The 23,228-nt window shown below is 40.6% G+C and overlaps 1 protein-coding gene across 3 annotated transcripts in view; it reads right to left on the reverse strand.

The window, feature by feature from the left end:
* Positions 1-717: 717 nt before the first annotated feature.
* Positions 718-23,228, reverse strand: part of Fbxo40 (F-box protein 40) — a 28,988-nt gene continuing 6,477 nt past the window's right edge. The window contains exons 1-5 of one of the 3 annotated variants that reach the window (XM_070030117.1): positions 15,199-15,333; positions 14,982-15,088; positions 9,310-9,342; positions 6,214-8,124; positions 718-4,089 (exon numbers count right to left, since the gene is read on the reverse strand). In XM_070030117.1, the coding sequence (XP_069886218.1) occupies positions 3,877-4,089; positions 6,214-8,124; positions 9,310-9,312 (2,127 nt within the window). In that variant the 5' untranslated portion in view covers positions 9,313-9,342; positions 14,982-15,088; positions 15,199-15,333 and the 3' untranslated portion in view covers positions 718-3,876. Of the gene's footprint in view, positions 4,090-6,213; positions 8,125-9,309; positions 9,343-14,981; positions 15,089-15,198; positions 15,334-23,228 lie in introns of those variants that run through there. The other 2 variants (XM_070030118.1, XM_070030116.1) reach the window with 2 other exon arrangements.

Consider the following 23,228-nt stretch of genomic DNA (forward strand, 5'->3'; position numbering starts at 1 on the left):
TGAAGTTCACAAAGCTGCTGTCTGGCCCATTGCTGAGGCAGGTAGGAAAATAGATGAGGACTTCTGGACAGCTAGTTATGGGCAAAATGTGAACCATCAAGCACAATGTGGGATAAGGATGAATGAGTGAGAAAATTAATCGTTTTATCCCAGCCCTAGGCTATTGTGTTCAGCTTCAGCATGGCCAGAGACAGCAGATCTTCTGGCACAATTGAAATAAAAATCAGGGACTTGTTGTAAGGTATCTTTGGTTCATAGGACACAGAAGTCTATGCTGTTTCTAGTAATGTAGCTGTTTTCCTTTTTTAAAGTTAGAGAAAGCACTGGTATCAAAGACTCACTGTTGTTCTAGGGCTTCATGTTGCGGAGCTGCCCATGGGCATAGAGTGCCGTACACCAAAGGCTGTTCCTTAGTTTCTCTAGAAGACACTCCTTGGTTTCACCCAAGACTGTTTTTTTCTTTTGCCGGTCGTGGGCCTGAACTCTGGGCCTGGGCGCTGTCCTTCAGCTCTTCAGCTCAAGGCTAGCACTCTACCACTTGAGCCACAGTGCCACTTCCAGTTTTTTCTGCTTATGTGGTGCTGAGGAATCGAACCTAGAGCTTCATGCATGCAAGGCAAGCACTCTACCACTGAGCTACCTTCCCAGCTCACCAAAGACTTTTTATACCAATGAATCATAGGTCATCTCTTAATCGAACTCACAAGATTTACCAAATTAGCTTTTCAGAACAAAGCAGCTTTTATTTCTTCTTACAGAAGAGACATTGGTATTTCTGGTATTTAGAGCTAAGTTACCACAGATATACAGACAACCTCCTTCATTTCAGTTTGATTTGACATCCTATACAAAATAGGCCTTTATAATTGTTCTCATCTTCAAGTCCCACCTTGCTTTTCATTTGTAAGACAGAAACTGCCTTTCTAGATCCTTATGCGAGGCCCATAGGTCCTTTCTGGCTTAGTTCTATAAACTTCACCCTCCACATCTGACTGCCTTTCTTGATGGTGGCAATGGTGCTCATCAAGGACTCTCACAAGGACATTTCCTTGTGTATGCAGGCTTTATAGCTGTGACGGAATCCTCCTCACTTCCCCCCTCTCTAGCTGCTGCTGCTGCTGCTTCTTTTTTTTTGTCATTGGTCTTGGGGCCTGAACTCTGGGCCTGGGCGCTGTCCCTCAGCTCTTCAGCTCAAGGCTAGTGCTCTACCACTTGAGCCAAAGTACCACTTCCAGCTTTTTCTGCTTATGTGGTGCTGAGAAATCGAACCCAGGGCCTCAGGCATGCAAGGCAAGCACTCTACCACTGAGCCACCTTCCCAGACCTCCAGCTGCTTCTTAATCTGAAGGCACACCTAAAAACCTGTCTCTATCAGATGATGCTCTCTGCTCATGCTGTTCACTGCAGCTTCACCCACTAATCAAGTCATATTTCTAACTCAGGCTCAGAGGAGGTCTGCTTTTGCTCTACCTGACTTCTCCCCATAAGATGTGCTTGTTTCCATGGACCAGAGGATACCCGTAGTTCCTTGTAACATAAACAATTAGATATCAGAGTAAATGTATGTAATGGTGTGGGTCAATTTAGTACTGCTTAGAAGACAGCAATGGGGAGAGAAGAGTGTGGCTAGATGTGTGCTCCCCAGAAAGCATGTGTGGGGATGTCTTGATTGCTCTCCCAGACTGGGCCGTGCGTGCCTGCCCAGTTTGTGAAGGAAAGCACTCTCTTGTCCCTCGATGGCACCTCACTCCTGATCCATCTCACTACAATCACTGATACTCATCGTTGGTTGGTCTGTAGTTCCCCTTCTCTCACTTTCTAATAAGAAACCAGGAGTGGACTTTAGGAACTTCACTCCTCTGTGTGAGGACCAGATTCAAAACACACAGAACTGATGCCTGGAAAACTCTCCTCCTTTGTTCCCACTTCAGTGTTTAGTTGTTTTCACTTTAGTTGTTTTCATCTTCACTGGAAAAAGCCTTAGATCACACTCTAGTTAAAAATTTTAGAATGATAACTTATATACAAATGTGAAATATAACCCCAACAAAAAAGGTTAGGAGAAATAGAATTACATTACCAAGAAGTACTAAGTGGTTCATTGGCATGAAAAGATAAGTAACCTTCTGGTGTGAGACTACTCACTGCCTCCCTGACTATTCCAAGAGGCATCAACTTCTTCATCTCTCCTAGCTCTGACCTAGCTCCTTCTTTTGTTGGCTGCATTACTTTTGTCTTCTGCTTCCCTATGTTGCCTGTTCTCTCTTTTTTCTATTTCTTGCTTGCTTGGTATCTTCTAGGACTGTTGGAAAATGGTGCCAATTAAGATACAAGGATATAAATACAAGACAAACATAATTCTTTTCTGGCTTCGGGTATATCTGAGTCTGCCCACATGTTCTTGCATGTAGCCCAAGGACATGAAGCCACATCAAGCAAACCAGCTCAATCTGTTTCCCAACTTAGACACCACATGTCTAAAACCTATTAAGTAAATATGCGAGTACTACATTAAATCATAGCCACTGTGGATAGCCACATGAGATAAGATTTTTACTGAACTAAAAGACAAGCATGTCCTAACATTATCTCTGGTATGGGATCCTTCAGAACAGTGATTCTCACTCGGGAGCTACTTTTCTGCCAGAGGCCATTTCATTTTCAATATCTGACTCATTTCTGGTTGTTCATGGTTGGTATCTTACTGACATTTCATGAACAGAGGCCCAGGATGCTTGTAAATAACCTGAAATATGTAGGACAGTCCAATATAACAAAGAATTATCCAGTTCAAAATATGAACAGTTACACGGTTGAGAAATGTTACTTTAGAGCATGCCAGTTTCTATTGTGGAATTTGTTTATTTCTGTCCTCCTAAACATTCAGTTTGTTGCCCAAACAGTTGCCAGTTTTGAAAGGCATGACCAGCAACTGGTAGGAACAATTTCATGGAACCATTATGTCCACATGTCCTCCTCTCCAAGACCCCAGGAGAGTCCCCAACTGGTGCTTAGTGGTAACTGGTGGATAGGAAGTGCAGCGGGCTTTGTCTAGACTTAAGTATGTGGTCTCCTTGGGCTACCCTGTGCATTATCAAGATGGTAAAAGTACTTTTGTAGTCTTTGTCCTTATTTTCTACATGTCTCTTTTGGAGTCTCTTTAATTTCTCAAGACTTTTCTTTCTCTGTTGACAAGATGCTGCACAACAAACCCTGTGTACAAACTCAGCATTGCCTTACTGAATGGCTGTCATGTACATGGCCTAAGCTGAGGCCACCTGGACTTAGAGGAAGTAGAGTGATGGAAATAAGTACTGGACTTGACTTTCAAGAGAGATACAATTCCAGAACCCTTAAGTTAGGTAATCTCCACCCAGAGTGTCCGGAGAATTAACTCTTACTGATCCTGTCCCTGTATTGCTTGCCCCATGAATCTGAAAATGCTCTGTAAATTAAAAAGCCCTGTGGGTAATCATAGTTCTATATTGGTGATGGAATTTAGTCTCTCTTATCTCCTAAGGATGTGGGTTCATTTTTCAAATGGCCTCAAGATACTTATTTTCTCCTTAGACTGACCTATTAAAAGGGGGGAAGAAAAGGGGGAGTGGAGAAGAAAGGGTAGAGAAGGCAAGGAGAAGAGAGGAATGATGAGGAAGAGAAGAGAGGGAAAGGAAGGGAAGCTATCAGTGTCATATCACACTATAAGCCATAGCTTAGAAAATTTTTAGGCCCAGTTCAACTCCTGGGTTTGAAGGACATTGCATATTTCAATACATAGAGAAGCAGATCTCTGGTTGACAGAGGAGCTCTCAAACACATTGTCCTACTTTTTCAATAACTCCAAGAAGAAATTCAGGAGTGGTGACCTATGGCTCTTTAGGTGTGTCTTCCTCGTGGTCTGGCCCTAAAGGTGGACACTAAGCTCTCCCGAGCCTGCTCATGGGGTTGACACATGCTGGTCAAACGGATCGGGTCAGTCTTGTGCTCTATGATGTTGAAAGGACAGGCCTTCAGATGCTCAGACATGGAGGTGACTTCATTAAACTCCCAGCTCTTGATTTTGGAGAAAAGGCTGCTGAACTGCCAGATCTGTTGGGAAAGAGAGAAAGCTCAAAGGTAAACTGCTGGGAAATCCCCCAGGGTAGCCTGGATTTCAACAGTATAAGGCAATGACTCTCCATTCTTTCTGTGCTTAGCTTCCAGAATATTCAGTGGCTGCTGCAGGCATTTTTTAGTTCCTTTCCCAGCATCCAAAATCCAGTTCTCCCTCCCAGTTAATAATCTTCCCAGCAAGTCTTACGTATACTGACATGCTCCCCTACTCCCCCATTTTGTCCCTCCCAGTAACAGGGTTCTAAGGTAGACATATCACTTAAATCAAGGCCATTGCCACTAGCCCTCTACTCTAGAACCTATGCTTGAAATACAGAAAAGCAACTTCCTTTTCTCATTCTGAACTTGAATTGGGAAGCTATAGTCCTAGCAGCTGCTGGCAGCCACTAGAACACCAAAGAAGTGCCTTAGCATATAGCCAATATTGAAGAATAGGAGATAAGAAATAGGAAGAAAAAAGTTATTTGAGGCATTATTGAGCTGCTGGATCAAACCTTACTAAAAGCTATTGCCTTTGAACTTTCTAGTTTTGTAGGCTATTAAATTGTTGATGCCACTTTAGGTTGGTTTTCTGTTGCTTGAAATTGAAAGTACCCTAATTAATAAAGACTTCACAGGATCACTAAGGAGGATTATGAGTCTGGTACTTAATAAGATAATCTTTGGTCTTTTCGCCTATGATGTAGTAAAAGTCACTAGTTCTAAAATCTGATTATGAGGATGGATGTACTGATTCCCTTTCAACATGACAGCTTTATCCTCTTTTTTTGTTTTTGTCTTGTTACTGCATAGAAAAATTATTTCCTGGGATTTTAGAATAATGTCTCTCACACTCTTTTTATTAACTTGTCATTTTAATATGAGTACTTTCTTTGCCCCAACTACCCTATTTTTTTTTACTACTTTCTGCAATTAAATTAGTTTGATATGATATCAAACAGTGGTCAGAAATCATTGACTGAAGGACAAATTTGAACCAAACAAATGGGGGGTTGTATATAAATGAAATTATTTGCATCATATATACAGGAAACGCAGCAAAGTTTAGACAATACTTCTGAAAGCAGTATCTTGATTTCATTAGTGTTTATACCTAACATGCGGTTGCTTGGCAACCAGTATTTAACACATGGATACAGGTCTGGATTTTATTATTATCTTTAAAAGAATATTTCTTACAAAATAAATAATGGAAGATATAAAAGATATAATAAATAAAAACAGATGGAGACAACTTCGACCAGTTTGTAAACACACGTATTTTAGGCAGAAACTTGACACTGAGGTTATCAACTTAAATAGACATCATACATTCACAGCTCATACTGCCATCATATTTTCTATGAGAAAGGATGTTACATGTACCTTGATCATGATGAATTAGAAATCTCAGTTCTGCAGAAGTTATAAGCCAGTTAAGTCAACATGAATCAATTGAGAAAAAGGAACAAGATTTTACTGAAAGGAAAGATTCTATGATTTATACAGCAGTAACTTATAAAGTAAACAGGCATTTTGAACCAGTGGTAATTGGTAGAACAAATTCATGTAAAATTTCAAAATGTGTTGGCATGAGATAGAAAAATTTTCTGGCCTATGTATCACCAATACAGAATCCAAATAGGAAACAGATGGCACACTCAAATCAGACAATTGAGGAGAATTTTTAAAACAAATGCTTTATATATTACAAATATATACAAGCATCATGAAGGGAAGGAAACATTCAGGGAAGATGCCAGAAGTATATAGCATTCAGCCCCATTCTTCTTCTTCCTAGCTCCTGCTGATATACCCCTTATTGGATTAGATTCAGTGGAAAAAAGCTAACAAAAGTAAAAAAGCTAGTTAAGGCAATCTGCACAGACCAGAGAAGAGGGGATAGAAAGCAGAGCACAAGAGCAAGCAGAAGAGAGTCAGGACATAAATAAATGGACGCAGTCATCTATATTGCTGTGTGTTTATAAGGCCATCTCTTTTAGTAGATCAATCTGCTGGAGTCAGTCTTATTACGAACTGTCCCAGGACCTAGTGCAGTGCTAAACATATAGAAATCTCTCAGTAAATATTTGATGAATAAAGGAAGGAATGTATACTTGCCTGTCTGTGGACTTTCCAGGAAGTGCCTCCATGGGAATACCTCTTCTTCTTCCATTGTAAGAGGACCATCCCTCTCTCTTGTAACAGAGTGGCACAGATATTCTTCATCAGCACAGAAACCTGGGAGAGCTGGGACAGGCTGATGCTGTCCAAGAACCCAGCGATGTATTGCAAAACCTCCAGGGGCAAGCTTGTTAAAGAATTCTGGCTTTTTCCTCCATGGCCTGAAAGATGGTTATTTCTTCCCTCATCAAGCTCAGGGGCAACCTCTGGCTTGATGGCAAAGGTCTTGAGCTCCTGACTGTAGATCACTTTTGCCTTTGGCCCTGGAGGACGGAAATGGTTTTGAACAAACGTACACCCTAAGTAGGCTAGGGGGCATCGATGTTGGAACCAGCCATTGAGACATGACTGAATGTCTGTATGGACATTCTTGAAGTGCAGGGGAAATTCATCCCTCCGGAAGAACTTATTGCAGGTAAACGTAAAGGCAGAGCTACTCTTGTTGTGTCTCCTGGTCACACACTCACTGTGGAGCTCCACGTGGAGTCCCCCGGGGTTGCCAGTGTTCAGAAGGTCAGCCAGCACGGTCCCTGAGGAAAACGGTTCTGCTTCAAAGTTGTACGTTTGGGTGGCAAAATCCATGAACAACCCATCAATGCTCCTGGACTCAGAAATGACGTGGCCTTTGAGTTCTCTTTCCAAAGCACACTGGAGGGTGGTCTTGATGAGATCTGATTTTGGCAGGTCCTCCACAGTGACCCCTAAATCCGAAGTATCCACGGCCTTGTGCTCACTTGGCCTACATCTCAGCATGGCATCTCCGAGGCGGGCTCGTTTTCCACAGTAGCTCACGGGTACTTTGAAGGTGTAGACGGTCTTAACTTCTTGAGCCTCGAGGTTGCCATACACAAAGTCTCTCTCCTTAGGGGTACAAGCAGGCATCTGCCCGAAGTGGATGAGCATTCGACCATTGTGTACTAGGTACATGTTATAGTCTTTTGGGTCTACAGCTGTTTTCAGTCTTTCCAGAACACCATCCTGCCAGGGGGCAAAACCTGTCATTTCCATGGCTGCGGCAAATTCCTGCTGCTTCTGGACTTCCTGTGGTGTTGTCCCTCTTGAAGCATCCTTTGTGTCAGCGGAGTCATTACCACCAGAACTCCGTTCTTTCCCTCCTCCATTCCTGCTCGTGTTCTCACACATCCCTGCTGAGCCTGTTAAAGCAGAGGCGGCATGCTCTTTGCTGAACATATTTTCCCACTTGCCAAACTTAACCAGATCCATTCCTTCTTTAGTTTTGGCTAACATCTCCCGTTCTTCTTGACTTAACTCCATCATTTCCCCATTCATTACTGACAGACAGCCATGTGGTGCTGAACGTACATCAGTTCCCCCCACTGCACCTCCCAGCTCTTCCCAACTCGCTTCACCATTCATGGGTTCCTCCTCAGTGGTGTCTCTAGTTTCTGGGAAAAGTTCTACCATCTTCAACGATCTGAAGAGAACTTTCTGGTCCTGAAGGGCCAGGGCTGTGTCCAAACACTCCTCACTGGGGTTTTCTTTCATGATGTTCTCATGAAGGATGGTTTCTGAGTCTACGTTTGGCCAGCGGTTCCATTCCATGGAGCAGCAGACCACACTAGCAGGGCATACCTGCAGATGCTTGGCCAGCTTGTGGCGGGACATGGAGAGAGGGCAGCCATATTCAGAATTGAGACATGGAACCTGCTCTAAAGGGCAGAGGAGTTCATGCTCTGCCTCTTTGCACATGTGGAAGGTGGCACCGCAGAGCAGGCGGCAACTGATCACCAGGCAGGAGATGCTGGGTTCCACAGGAACATGGCAGTGGCGGTTGATGCATCCTTCACAATGCCTGTGCTGCCCAGGTGGGGGCCTGCGTGCCCTGCCCTGGACATACCGAGGGCAGGGGTAAGAGAAAACAAAGGAATGCTGGGAGAGAAGCTCAGTGCAGCAGGTCTGTGAGCATTTTCATTCACATACTTCCTGTTGCTAGATTATTTTCATAGGAAATTTGTAATAAAGAGACAATCAGAGAGAAGAAAGCAAAAGAAAATCTATCACAATCCTTCAAACCATAAATAAAAACTATCAACAAGCTTTGAATTTTTTCTCAACTTTTTAAAGTAAATAGCAGATGTATTTAGAACAGTAAAAAGCTGGCATTAATGACAGTGTTGATCAGGGTTATTTTTGGCTTGAGGATTATGGGTGATTTGGACCATAGTTAACACTAGAAGGACAATTTTGCATCTTGCTTTTTAACTTACTATTATGAGATTACATTTTCTTTTTTTAATGTTTAGATTGTATGCTTATTTATTTATTGAATTTTTATTATTATTTTGTTTATGTAATACTGAGGAACTGAACCCAGGGCCTCAAGCGTGGTAGGCAAGCCACATTCCCAGCCTGAGATTAGATTTTCACTGTAATTATTCTTTTCAATCTTTTTTTTTTCACAGTGTCAGAGTAACATTCCAGAATATGGTGTTATGTCATTTACTTAACCAACTACCTCTAGAGGGCATACCAGGAGGACAAGGGCTGAAGAAAACATGGTTTCTTTCACATTTGAGTCCCTAACACCTGCTCTGTTGCTTGGATGTTTGTTGGGACTCGAGTACTCGCTGAGTGAAGGGAGGTCTAGACACTTAGATAATGTCTGGCATTTTAACATTTTGTTTTCATCTTTAAATTTGTTCATGCACATAAGATTTATACATGCATATGGGGTATAAAATAATAATCAAGTCAGGGTGATTAGTGTTTCCATCTCCTCAAACACTGATCATTTCTATGTGTTGGGAAACTTAATTTTTTTTGGGGGGGGGTCCGGTTGTGGGGCTTGAACTCTGGGCCTGGGCGCTGTCTCTTAGCTCTTCAGCTCAATGCTAGCACTCTACCACTTGAGCCACAGCGCCACTTCCGGCTTTTTTTTCTTTTTGCTTATGTGGTGCTGAGGAATCAAACCCAGGGCCTCATGCATCCAAGGCAAGCGCTCTACCACTGAGCCAACTTCCCAGCCCGGGAAACTTATTTTTAGTGAAGGTCCAACAATCACCCGATACTTACCATAGCTTCCCAAGTCCTTCTTGCTTCTTAACTCTAGGAAGAAATATGAATATGAATTAGTAAGGAAAGTATTATGGTTATTTGGATGAACACTCAGAGATAATATATACTCTCTCATTTAATGCCTCTCCCCTCTTTGGAGTGATGCCCTACCCCCATCCTCATTATGTAGTCAAGAAAATGGAAGTTTGAAGGGAGTAAGTAACGTCCCTAAGGTCACATGGCTGCTAAGTGGTGGAGTCAGGATTCCAACCCCAGTCATGCCAGTCATGCTCTTTTCACTGACCCACACTGCCCTTTGATGAGGCATGCTATCTTTTAACCATGAAAAGTGTAACTTCTGCTTCTTGTAATTTTTCTCCACTGTCTACTGACAATTACCCTGACGCTTGCCCCAAATCTAGCCTGTGTTACCCTCTGCGGCTTCATAGCTACTGAGAGGTTCAATCTAGTATCTAACTGGTGTGGGACAGGGCTTCGGTGCCTGTGCCATAGCAAGCACGTGCCATGCCTTAGTGTCTGCTGCAGCTGGAATGAGTAAAACCGTATGGCTCCAGAATCAGGCTAAGTGATGGGCACCATGGCAAATGGAAGAGATGCTGCCCAGCTTCCAAGGGAAACAAGCTGTCTAGCTCTGACCGGTCAGTCTCATGGGGGAAGGCATTGAGGATCTTCTGTTGGTTTCTTTGCTGCTTTTTACAGATAAAGTGGTTATGAAGATTTCTGCCCAAGGTCTCCACCCTGACCTACAGGCCAGTGCTGATGAGATTGTTAATTTCTTAACACCTTTGTTTGCCAGTTTCCCCATCTGTAAAGGTGGACGATGACAGTACCTACCTCCTAGTGCTGTTGTGAAGAATAAATGGATATACAGAAACAGTGCTTGTCTCAGAGGAGAAGTGATTTACATGCTTTCTCTTAGAAACTTAAGTACTTTATATTTATCATAGGGTAAAATATTTTATCATATAACAAATATATCAAGATAAAAATCCTCAGAATTTTAAATTTGGCAACTAAGTTAACTTAAAATAACTATAAAAATACAATGTTTGAGCAAAGGAAAACCCCCTACAAGTCTAGGCTAAACAGACCTGTAGGTTACCAGTTTGGTATGCCTGGTTTAAAGAGTCTGCAACATAGTCCCCACACTGTACACATGAGGATGGGAAGGGAAGGGAAGCACTCCAAAGTTGGAAGGTGCAGAACTTTATGTTTTTATTTCATTTTATTTTAGGATTTCCCAATTCATTATGGGTAAATTTTTCTACTAATTTTTTTGAAAAATTTCAAATACTTAGGAAAAGTGAACAAATATGTATAATGAACAGCCGAATAGACTACTAGATTCAAATCATTATCATTTTGCTATTTTGTGCCTGTTGTGTCTTGTTTATCCTTCTTTTTCTTCTTCCTCATCACTCATCCTCTCCTCTTCTTCCTTCCTTCTTACCTTTCTCTTTCTTTCTTTCTTTCTTTCTTTCTTTCTTTCTTTCTTTCTTTCTTTCTTCCTTTCTTTCTTCCTTTCTTTCTTCCTTCCTTCCTTTCCTCCTCCCTCCCTCACTTCTTCCATCCTTCCTTCTTCCTTCCTTCCTTCCTTCCTTCCTTCCTTCCTTCCTTCCTTCCTTCCTTCTTTTTCCCTTTTTCTATCACTCTCTCTTTCCCCTTCTGTTTCTCACTCTGTCCTTCTCTGTCTCCCTCTCTTCCTCCCTCCCTTCCTCCCTCCCTCATGTTCCTGGCTGAACCACTTGAAAATGTAATTATAATAACATTTTACCCAAGAAAACTAAAAATAAATTTCTACCATCATGCAACACAGTGTTGATATTCATATTTTCCCAGTTGTTCCCAAAATATCTTCCATAGCTTTTTCTTTGTTTTTGTTTTTCAAATTTGAACAAAAAGCCTTTCAAGGTCAATTTGTTGCACTTAGATACGCTGTTTTATCATCTTTAGTCAAGAACAGTCTCTAGGTTTTCTTTTTTTCAGGAGAGATAGACTTAAATGGAAATTGTAGTCTTTTTGTTTTTTGGTCAGTTGTGGGGCTTGAACTCTGGGCCTGTGCACTGTCCCTCAGATCTTCAGCTCAAGGTGAGTACTCTGCCACTTGAGCCACAGTGCCACTTCCGGTTTTCTGGTGGTTAATTGGAGATAAGAGTCTCACCAACTTTCCTGCCTGGGCTGGCTTTGAACTTCAATCCTCAGATCACACCCTCTTGATTACCTAGGATTACAGGTGTGAGCCACTAGTGCCTGCCCAGCCTGGGCAATCTTTTTTAATTCTTAAAAAAAATGTTTTGCCAGGGTCCAGTGGCTCAAGCCTGTAAGCCTAGTGACTCAGAAGGCTGAGATCTGAGGATCACGGTTCAAAGCCAGCCCAGGCAGGAAACTCCATGAGACTCTTATCGCCAATAAACCACTAGAAAACTGGAAGTGGCACTGTGGCTCAAGTGATAGAGTGCTCGCCTTGAGCTGAAGAGTTGAGGGACAGAGTTTAAGCCCCACGACCCCTCCCCCCCCCAAAAAAAGCAGTGAACTAAAAGAGTAGCAAAAGATATTTAGAGAAGTACAGTGTCTTGCTTGTGTCCCTGAAGTCCCTGGTTCTAAACACATGCTTTTTTTCCTACTGAGTTGCAATGTTCTATTGGGTCTGTAGGAAGTTGCTCCACACAGAGCTACCTGCACATGAGGTCACAAAGGTGTGCCAACAGCTTAGTTGGTACCAAGGACAGAGTAGAACAGAGTCTGGAGGGATGAGGAGATGAGGGGGCAGTGTCTCTAGCCAAAATAAGGTTCTGATAATACATACAGCAGGTGTATTTAAATCACTGACCCAGGCAAAAGAGAATGGGATTAACAGACACTAGTTTGAACATTCTTTACTATGATTTTAAAGTTAGCGGCAAACAGGGTTGATATCAAGGGGATATTTTTAGAAAAAAGGGCCCTCTCAGCACCCCATACATGATGTCAGGAACTAGCTATTCTGCTGCCTCACAGGGCTGGGCCTCACAATAATGATTTATTTCTGAACTGCAACTTCAGTGAAGGTGACAAGGTTGAACACTAGAGGTCAAAGCATACTCTTTAATGCTTTAGCTATTAACTGGCATTTATTTTTTTATTTTTTTAACTGGCATTTTAAACTAGTTACTTTAATGATACACTGTTAACTTATTTTCCTGTTAGAGAGAGATTTAATTCTAGGGGAGAAGTTAACCATTAAAGTAATCTTTTTGGCCTTGAGCTTTTAGCAGTTGGCTGAGGTTAATTCTCACATAGTCTCAGGCTTCCGGGCTGTGTTTGTAGGGCATTAGCAGCTCAATCTCCACTGTGCCCTACAAACACAGCCACCCATCCCAGATCCATTCAATCTACCATTCACCCTCTACTCTAGATATCTCTCTACCTTTTCACCTTTTGCTTACTTAATTAGTGGTTAATTCTCATAAGCAGTTCGTGTTCATATTTTGGTGCCAGTATTTTAAAATTACTGTAGTATTGCACAAGAATGTTCCGAACCTACTGGATTATCTAGAGGTAGCTTTGGGTTAGCCTGTCAGCTTGATTATTTTCAAGCCAAAATACCCTAGCATGGTACCCCAGCACATATTTCAGAGGCTCACTGTCATGGAAACAACAGTAAAAGTTAATGAAGCTAGGCAATCACATAGTGAGTTTGATGGTGCTTAGCCAACTAGCACAATTATAAGTACCCATGGTAGAGACATGGGGTGCATCTGGAGATTAAAGAGGCTGACAAAAAGGAAACAGAAGTTAAAGTATTTAAGTATAGTTTTATGTCTTCTCTCTCCCACCCACTTCCTCTCTTCTTTCTTTCCTTCTATTGTCCCTCCCTTCCTCCTTTCTCTTTCTTGCCTTTCCTTCCTTCTTCCTCTCTCTTTCTTTATTCTATTCTCTCTCTGTGTTTCTGTCTCTCTCTTTCTCTCTCTCTTACTTCAATAACCTGGTCTTCTTTTTTCCATCCCAAATCTCATAATGGGGGCACATGGACAGACAGCATAGCCCAAACAACCCTGTCCTCCTTTTTTGGGACTCAGACAGGAATCAACTCATTTTATCTTTCTTCAGTCTACTCATTTCAGATCTGGATTCTTAATTTCTTCTTAAATTCTCTCTCCTACTGAAGGGTCAAGTTTACAGATTTCTAGAATTTGCTCAATGTCTTCATAGGCCTTGGTGTCTCACTTTTACCAAAAAGCAAAAGAACATGTGTCCTTCACTCACTCACGTTTACCTAGCTGGCAGTTTTTCAGTTTATCACAAACTTAGCTGAAGGTCACTGACAACTTTCAAGTCTCTCTCTCTCTCTCTCTCTCTCTCTCTCTCTCTCTCTCTCTCTCTCTCTCTCTCTCTCTCTCTCTCTCTCTGTGTCCTTCTTGGGGCTTAAACATAGGATCTGCCCTTCTTACTCAAGACTAGTGTTCTACCATTTGAGCCATAGCTCTAATTTTTATTTTATTTTATTTTTTGGAGATAAGAGTTTTATGGACTTTCCTGCTTGGGCTGTCTTTGAACCTCAATCTTCAGACCTCAGCCTCCTGAGTAGCTAGGATTACAGGCATGAGCCACTTGTGTAGGGCCTTTTAAGTTTTCTTTTACTTGGCATTGATGGCTTTAACCTGACCACTTCAAAGTTCTTTTTGTTACACAGTCCATTTCCTGCAATGTCCTTAGCTGAACTTTGGACCAGATAAAGTAAATAAACAGTGCTCCTTTACCCATGCCAGTCTTATTGTGTGTGTGTGTGTGTGTGTGTGTGTGTGTGTGTGTGTGCGTGTGTGTGTGTGTGTGTGTGTGTGTGTGTGTGTGTGTGTGTACGTGTGCATGTAACATTATATACTTGTTCTGGAAGGTATAAGTAATCTATATTTTATAACTTTCAATACTTCAATTATCATTACTCAGTTTTTGTTCCTTGGGATGTGGAAGTTTTCAAGTTTGATTTGGGTATAGATGTCTATATAAGGTTTTTCACCTTGCAAAATAGCTCCATCTATACCCCATACATACATTTTGCTAGACTGGAATGCTACTACTAGAGCCATCTTTCCAGCCCTCATAAATGCAGTCTGAATTTAAGAGAGCTGAAGAGAAAAGAGATGCATTTAGGAACTACTATTAGAGGAAAATAAGTTTTTTAACTGCAGGAGGAGTTTAGATAATGTGTGCAGTTCAGTACAGTTACGTTGTGTTACCCAGCAGTGCAGTACAGAGGAGAGAACTGAAGTCACACAAGAATGACTTGCAGGTATTACAGAAAGTGTTGATCAGAGAAAGGATTGCAGCATTAGGACTTTACAATTCTGGGGTTCTGGGTCTTTCAATTATTTCCTCCCAACCTGCCCTCTGCACCCTAGTCATCACTTCCCATCTTTAAAGGGATCACATGAACTTTAAAGGCATCAGATAACTACTTAGCTTGATTATAGAAGAACCCAAGCTACCAGAAAGCAGCATAGATTCGAGTGCCCTGAACATTTAAATTTGAAACAAGAGTTCACACACATTCTCCTTCAACCTCCGACACCCTCTATGATCTCTGTACATAATGAGTTTGCTGAATAACCCTTGTCCTTGGGGGGCACAAAGGTGGTGCACAGCAAACTTCCATCACACATTCATCACCGGCTCCTATTTGAAAAGCTTACCTTACCAGCACTGGCTATCACCATCAGCTGCTCTTGTCCCTTGATGGTGAACAAACTGTCACTGGGAGGTGGCTGTGGACGAATCAGCTGCAGCAGTACACAGAGTTCTGTTGGGAACACAAGGAAAGGGAGAAAACTTCAACAGAAATAGTTCAAGTGTTTTGAAGTTAAAAATAAAACTCTATCACAAGGGGCAGTGTAACCAGGCTCAGCTTACGACTCTTTCTCTCCTCTATGTATGTATCAACGCTTGTCTCTACTGGAGTGGCATTTAGCAGGGGCAAGTGGATGGGAAGTGGAGTTTTATATCAATGGGTTTTGTCTCCCTGGAGGAAGGCGAAAATCCCTTTGAAGAAGGATCATGTCAGGGCCGGAACAGCCTCTCAGTCTCATGTGTGCAGTCAGGTCCAGCTGCACCCAGGAGGTGGGAGCAGCACTTAGCTGGGCTGCAGCTCTAATTATAACCTCACTTCTCACCTAAGCTACTGGCTGAAGCAGCAACTTCTACAAGTGACATGCTGTTTTCTTTCTGCTTCTCCTATTTCTGGTTAGGACAAGTCAGCCTCTGTCCTCCTCTGGCCCTTGCCTTTTCAAAATGGCTGGGAGAGTTTATCATTCAAATTCTAGCAGAAAGCAGGCAGCAGTCACTCACACTTGAAACACGCTAAAAAGGAGGCTGAGAGCTGAGGATCACAGTTTGAAACCAGCCAGGTAGGAAAGTCTGTAAGACTCTTTTCTCCAATCAACCACGAAAAAGCTTGAAGTGGAGCTGTGATTTAAATGGTAGAGCAACAGCCTTGAGTGAAAAAGTTAAGGGACAGCACCCAGACCCTGAAAGTCAAGCTCCAGCACCACACACACACACACACACACACACACACACACACACACACACACACACACACACACACACACACACACACACACACACACACACACACACACACACACACACAAATCAGGCAGAAAGAAAAGTTGAGAGAATCAGAGGGGATAGAAAACTTGGCTATCATTTAGTCTCCCTCTTTTTATAGATGGGAGACTAGAGGGTCAGAGAAAATAAATTACACTTCCATGATCACTATTTGAACAAGAGGAAACACACAGTTCTATTTCCCCCCTCTATTACTCTTCTTTATGATATCCTCTTCAAATAAACCTGTTGAACTATCTTTCATTTTTATGTATTTATTTTTTTGGAGGTACTAGAGTTCAAACTCAAGGCTTTACACTCAGCTTGCTTACTTGGCTGGTGCTGTTCTACCAGTGAAGCAATGCCTCTAGCTCTGCTTTTTGCTGGTTAATTTAGAGAGGGAGTCTTGCAGACTTTCCGCCCAATACCAGCCTTTAGTTCTCATCCTCTTGAGTAGCTAGGATTATAGACATGAGCCACTGACAGACAGCTCCCATTCAGCTATCTTCTAAGGAAAGAAAATATCAATCCTGGCTTTGGTATTTCTGGATATGTGGCTTTGGATGTGGCTACTTATGCATTTCCCACCTATAAATTGGGAACAACATAATTTGGTACCACCACGTGTAACAATTCATTAATACAGTTCAAGAATGTAAGCAATGTCAACCACATACAAAATGCTCAATAATGTTAGCTCTGATTTGAATATATTTGTGTATTTTTCTAAAACAATGTGTTAAAGTCTACTGCAATTAATAGTCACCCTTCACACTGTATTTTTCCATGCAGATGTGTTCATATATGGGTAAGCTTAGTTGAGTGTGCAAGTAGTGCATGAAAATTCTAAAATTTTATATGGACCTTTGTATTCTGAAAGTTTGCTGGATTAGCTCTATAATTTTCTCTTGAATTCCTTAGGATTTAAAAAAATTATGCCATAGGAAATATAAGTTTGGGGGGATTTTTGGATGGTATTAGAGTTTGAAATAAAGGCCTTGCACTTGCTGGGCAGGTAACATTTGTTTCATACTTCCAACCCTTATTGATTGACTGATACTTTCCTCTCTCTCTTCTCTTCCTTCTTTCTTTCCTTCTTTTTTCGTATTGAATCAAAACCAGAGGTGTGTGCTTGCTAGGCAAGTACTCTTCTTTTGAGGCACATCTAGCCTGTCTTTGACTGTTTTTAATTTACAAGCAGAAGTTTTCTTTTAAAAAAATCACTGTCTTGTGATCAAGGAAGATTTTCTGCCATGTAATTGATTCACATGATTTTGTTTATTGGCTCTGAGGTCTAATATATACTTGAAAAGAGTATATATTCTCTATTGGTTGAATGTAGACATCTACACATTTCCACTAGATTAAGCTTATTAACTACAGTTAAAATGTTTTCCCTGTGCTAAATTTCTATCTACTTGACTTATCAATGATTGAGTATTGTATGAAATTTTTGTCTTACATCAGTATCTTTGTCAGGTTTCTCCAAAAGAAAAAGAGAATAAGGAAGAGAAAACCACAACTCTAAGTTTCCCATGCCTTCCTTCCAATGGGCTTGGATCTAGAAGCTATAGATTCTTGGTCTGGACTCTGAGTGGCTGAGTCCTCTACTCTTGTGTTTTCTGTGATTTATTTGGCCCTGGCAGGAAATGGGTCACCTCTATAGTCTTCGCCTTGCTCAGTCTGTCACTCTGGAATCTGGTCCCTCCACTTTCAGTTTATCTTACACTGAAAACAGCTCTGTTTTTCTGGTATTTAATTCTTTTGCCTTATCTAACCTCAGGCAGTGGACAGTGCTTCCTTCTTCTCATCCCCTTTTCACACTTGGTGTCTAAAATGAAAAAAAAAATACTGGGCTGGGAAGATGGCTCAGTGGTAGAGTGCTTCCCTTGCATGCCTGAGGCCCTGGGTTTGATTCCTCAGCACCACATAAGCAGAAAAAAAAAAACTGGAAGTGGCGCTGTGGCTCAACTGGTAGAGCGCTAGCCTTGAGCTGAAGAGCTGAGGGACAGCGCCCAGGCCCAGAGTTCAGGCCCCATGACCGGAACCGCGCCCCCCCCCCAAAAAAATACTGATTGATGAAAATGACTTAAATTGAAAGCGTTCATCTTTCCTTCTGACTGCCATATCTTAGAATCATCTCCCCTCCCCTTCCTCCTGAACAGATGTACCCAGTGGTCTTGGAAGAGAGCCTGAGACCAACGCCATGTCTGACACTGACACCCCTGGTGGACACAGATGCTACTGAAACCTTGAAACTTCTCAGTCAAAATAACATTGTTCTCCAGCCACACCTCCATCTCACCCCACTTTCATCTGCCCTACCTGACTTCACTTTTTGCTTAATATCTAAAAGGACCCTAGTTGTAAGGGTCTTGCATCTTCAGCTGAATGCAAGGAGACTTGGTTGCTCTTCCTAGGATTTCCTCTAGAATAAAACCTGTTGGATTGTTGAGATCATCCTTTCTTAAATGAGGATCTTCCCTCCACTTTTTGTTCCTCTTTTCACTTTTCAAGTCCAAAAAGCCTCTCAATTGTTCCCTAGAGTTGTTCTGATCAATTCAGTAGCCAATGCTCCAAATCACTACGAAACATTTGACTATCAAGCAAATAATTATGTGATTGGTTCCATTGATGTACTGAATTTATAACTTTAGTGTATCTTAATTTAAACATAATACTCAGTCCAGTTATTGAGAAACATTTTAGAATATACTAAAATAATTCTACCTTTCCAACTGTAAATTCATGAAACCCAAAATGTGTGTGTGCATGTGTGTGTGTGTGTGTGTGTAGTACCAGTTCTAGGGCTTGACCTCAGGGGCTGGGTACTGTTTCTGAGATTTTTGCTTAAGGCTAGTATTTTCCCACTTGAACCACAGTTCCATTTCTGGCTTTTTGGTAGTTAGTTTGGAGATAAGAGTCTTACAGACTTTCCTGCCTGGGCTGACTTCAAACTGTGATCCTCAGATCCTAGACAGCTAGGGTTGAAGGTATGATGCATCAATGCCCAGCCTGAAACCCAAATACCTAAAAATATTTTTTTCACTAGGTAGCCCAGGCTGGCCTTGAGATCTTCTTACTTCAATTTCTCCAGTGCTGGTATTATAGACTTACCCCAGCCTACTACCATGTTTGGATGAAACCTCAAGTTATTTTATAAAAGTAATCCTGATGAAAATTTAGCATTTCCTCTAGATTTAAATAGGCTGGTAAGTGTAGTCACTGGATTTCAAGCATTAATGTCAATATAAAACATTATTAAATATACTTATATATTTATATACATATAAATATAATGTTACACATTATATAATTATATATTCTATTTATGTAAATATATAAATATATAAAATGTATATAATGTAGTCTAACTGGACTACATTAGTTTGTCTCTATAGTGTATTAGTATGTTAAATTCAATATTATATATATACAATCTAATTTACTTATGTAATGAAGATAAAATCTCTAAATTTTAATCTATATTTAAATAGAATATAAAAGCAAGTTAACTAAACAAAAAGTCATATATGAAGAAAGAAGTAAACAATAGATATCTTGTGTGTGTTCTTGGCCTTTTAGATACTTTTGAATAATTTTTAGCTTGCTTCTGTGTTCATTTGAAATATCATCCCTTTAAATGAGTCTGTAATAATGATTTTACACCTAAGTTTTTATGTTTGCAGCTTGGTATAAAAACAACTCTTTTTCTAAGAATTCCTCTTCTTTGTGTTTCTCAAAGGCATTTTGAAGCTGTTGGTTGGTTGTGACTTCTCACTTACTCATCTGTGCAAAGATGAAAAGAAGTGGCATGTCCTCCGGGGTTATTAAGGGGTGGAGAACCCACAAACACCACAGGTGACACTGGGAAGTTCAGTAGAGGCCACACTGGGAAGCTCAACACAGGTCACACTGGGAAGTTCAGCAGCCTATTCTGAGAAACTAGTAACACTTTGGACTATGACTTATCAGTGTGTGAACAGGAACTAACAGGCTTAAGACTGTGTACTTGTATGCTTGGGACATCTAGACACATCCATGAAACTAAGAGACTAAAGCTAGGGAGCAACACTAGGAGACAAACCCTGCCAGAGGAGACAGGTGTTCTACTAGAAGAGATCCTTGAACACAAAACATAAAAAAAGAAATGGAAGGTTTGGCTAGAAGTGTTTGAGGAGGTAGATCTCTGACTACTTCAAAAAGGAACAAAAAAAGGAACTCTAGAGCTGAAAATTTTCTTAGCCTACCCCTTCACCTAGGAAAGCACAGAAGTTCATTTCATACAAGTGTGTACAACAGAGAACAACAACTATTAAAAAGAAAAAGGGGAAGCAAAATAAAAGTCCCCCATTGACACACCAGATAGGCCATAGCATATATAAAAATACTACTCTAAATATCAAAATAAGGCACATGGAAATTCAGAAAAAGGAAGTATAAAGCAATACAAGTAAGTCTGCCTCTGTGTGTGTGTGTGAGAGAGAGAGAAAGAGAGAGAGAGAGAGAGAGAGATAGAGAGAGAGAGAGAGAGAGAGAGAGAGAGAGAGAGAGAGAGAGAGGGAGAGAGGGAGAGAGGGAGAGAGGGAGAGAGAGAGAGAGAGAGACAGAGCCAGTATTGGGGCTTGAACCAGGGTCTTGTGTTCTTGTGTGCCTATTTCACTCAAGGCCAGAACTTTACCACTTGAGCCATGCCCTCAGTTCTGGCTTTTTGCTTGTTAATTGTAGATTAAAGTCTCATAGATTTTTCTTCTTGGGCTGACTTGTAACTGTGATTCTCAGATCTTAGTCTCCTGAGTATCTAGGATTGTAGGTGTGAGCCACTGGCGCTTGACTACAAATACAGGAAAAAGGAAGTGTTTGGAGAAAAAGACAATGTTCATGAAATTCTCATTTGCAGAGTTTAAAAGAAGAGGAAAATCATGTCAGGAATTAAGTGATTAAAACTAAGCTGATTAAAAATATAAAATGAAAACAAATAAAAAACAAAATGAAACAAAAATGCTGGCCAGAAAAGGCAAAGGTAGAAGACATTTTAAAATTATAAAACAATGAGGGAAAGAGACAAATAATTCAAGAGAAATGTCCAATAAAATGAAGCAAGAACTGTTATACCTATGATAAGAAAAAAGCCAAATCATGGTACAGAATAAAAACTAAATCTTGATTTAAGAATTTTTTTAAAATAAAAATGTCTTGGAACTTCCTATCAAGGGGCATTCTCTCTGAAGCACAACTTAATAGAGAGATTCAACTTGAAGCACTTTATTTGAGAAGTACATGGGATACTAGGGAAGCATGAAGAGGAGACAGCCAATCATGTTCTGTATAACATTACTGCCCACCAGAGCTCAGTCCTGCAGGGTGGCTGCAGTACTCTTAAGAGGTTTTGCTAGAAATAGTCCGCAGAAATTAATGCAACAAATGTCAATTTAGAATCTTATACTTGGCCCAAATATGTTTCAAAACCAAAGCAAAACAAAGATGCTTTCAGACCTACAAAGCTGAAAGGATCCATCCCTAGCAGACCTACTCTGAAGAATGTGTTAAAGAATATCCTGCAAGCAAAAGGCAAATAGCATATGTCACTAAAGAAGCTGCGTCTGAACTACCTAACAGACTCTTCAAACCAAAAGTAAAAAGACAAACATCTCAGCTAAAAATAGGCATAAAACTCAATACATATTTCATTAAATAATAATATTAATGGGTGTGTGGGAGATAGGGAGACATTGGAACCCTCATTATATTGCTGGTGGGAATGCAAATGGTACAGCCACTTGGGAAAGGATGCGACAGTATTTTACAAACCTTTGATACAAACTTGACACATGACTCAGCAATTCCACTCCTTGGAATCTCCCCAAAACAAATGAGAGCATGTATCCATGAAAAGATATGTACACACTATTCATAGCAGTGATATTCAGGAGCCAAAGGAGATGACAATGCACACGTCCTTGTTGTGCAATGGGGACACACAATGTGGTATAGCCACACAATCACATGCTACTCAGAAATAAAAAGGAACAAATTACCAATACATTTACATCACCAGTGAACTTTAAAAACATGCTAAATGAGAAACATACTTCATAACACTGTGTGATATAGACTCAGGCAATTTCATTGCTACTGTGTCTGGTTTTTCATTTTTTCATTGACAGTAAAGCAGTTTATTAAGAAAAGAATATACTTTTAAAAAAGAGTGACTTGTTTTTCTATTTCAAATTTCTCTGCAATAAAACGCTGTCTTTAGAAATTCTTTCTTTTTACAAAAAGAGGCACATACCCACCCTGAGATAGAAGTATTAGAAGTAGAAATTTTTTCATCAAAGTGTGTGTCTAGAAAGGGTGGAGAGAGGCTTTAGTGTGCTTGTGTCTTCAGTGCTACCAGAATCTACAAAAGAGCAACACACAGCCTAGAGTTGGGCACACCATGAATAGTCCTAATAGTTCAAACTGACAAGTGAATATAGGTGTTTCAGAATATACTTGTTTTTAAATCCACTATTCTAGAATTTTTTTAAACTAGTGAAGAGCTTTAGAGATGAAGTTAAAAAAAATCCCAATTGACTATATCATCATCTTGGAAGGCAAAGACCATGAGAAACATTGCTAGAGGAATAAATCTATTCCACATTGTTAGATAAAGAAGTATCTATACAAGAGTACAAGAAGAGCGAACGTGGAACATACATGGCTGGTCTTTCTCACTGAAGTCCTGATTCTATTCCAGTAAAAACCATCTTGACCAAATCAACACACAGGTGTTTAGTCACTTTTAGTTGGCCTATTTTACTTGAACTTTGCAATCACCCTTCCTATGAATGAGATAAGTTATTTAGAAATTCAGCTTATTTCTGAATGAAATTTGGGCAAATTATGAATAGAAGGCAATTCTTTAACCAAAAATGAGTTCTGCAGCCAAAGAACACTTAATGGGAAAACATTGAAAGCATTTCCATCAATTCATATAGATGGCAAAAGATGTCCTGCATTCAGGTGCTATGCAGCATTATGCATTTGTTGGGGGTACCTAGTAAATGTAACAAAATAATTGAAAAGCAGTAGAATAGAAGAGTCAAAGTGTTCCTCATTACAGAAGATAAGCAGGGTTCATCTTGAAAAATCTGCTGAAAATGTTGTATAAAACAGCTCGTGTGTGGGCATGGTATCTATGCCTACAATGTGTGGACATGGTATCTATACCCACGATGCTAGCACTTGGGAACCTGACTCTGGAAGATTTCAAGTCCCAGACTAGCCAGGTTATAAAGCAATACCCTGTCTCAAAACAAAAACAAATCACAAAGAAACCCAGCTCAATATAT

This window comes from Dipodomys merriami, unplaced genomic scaffold (genome assembly GCF_024711535.1).
Source record: "Dipodomys merriami isolate MVZ:Mamm:240054 unplaced genomic scaffold, mDipMer1.0.p SCAF_2, whole genome shotgun sequence".
In the NCBI taxonomy this organism is placed as follows: domain Eukaryota; kingdom Metazoa; phylum Chordata; class Mammalia; order Rodentia; family Heteromyidae; genus Dipodomys; species Dipodomys merriami.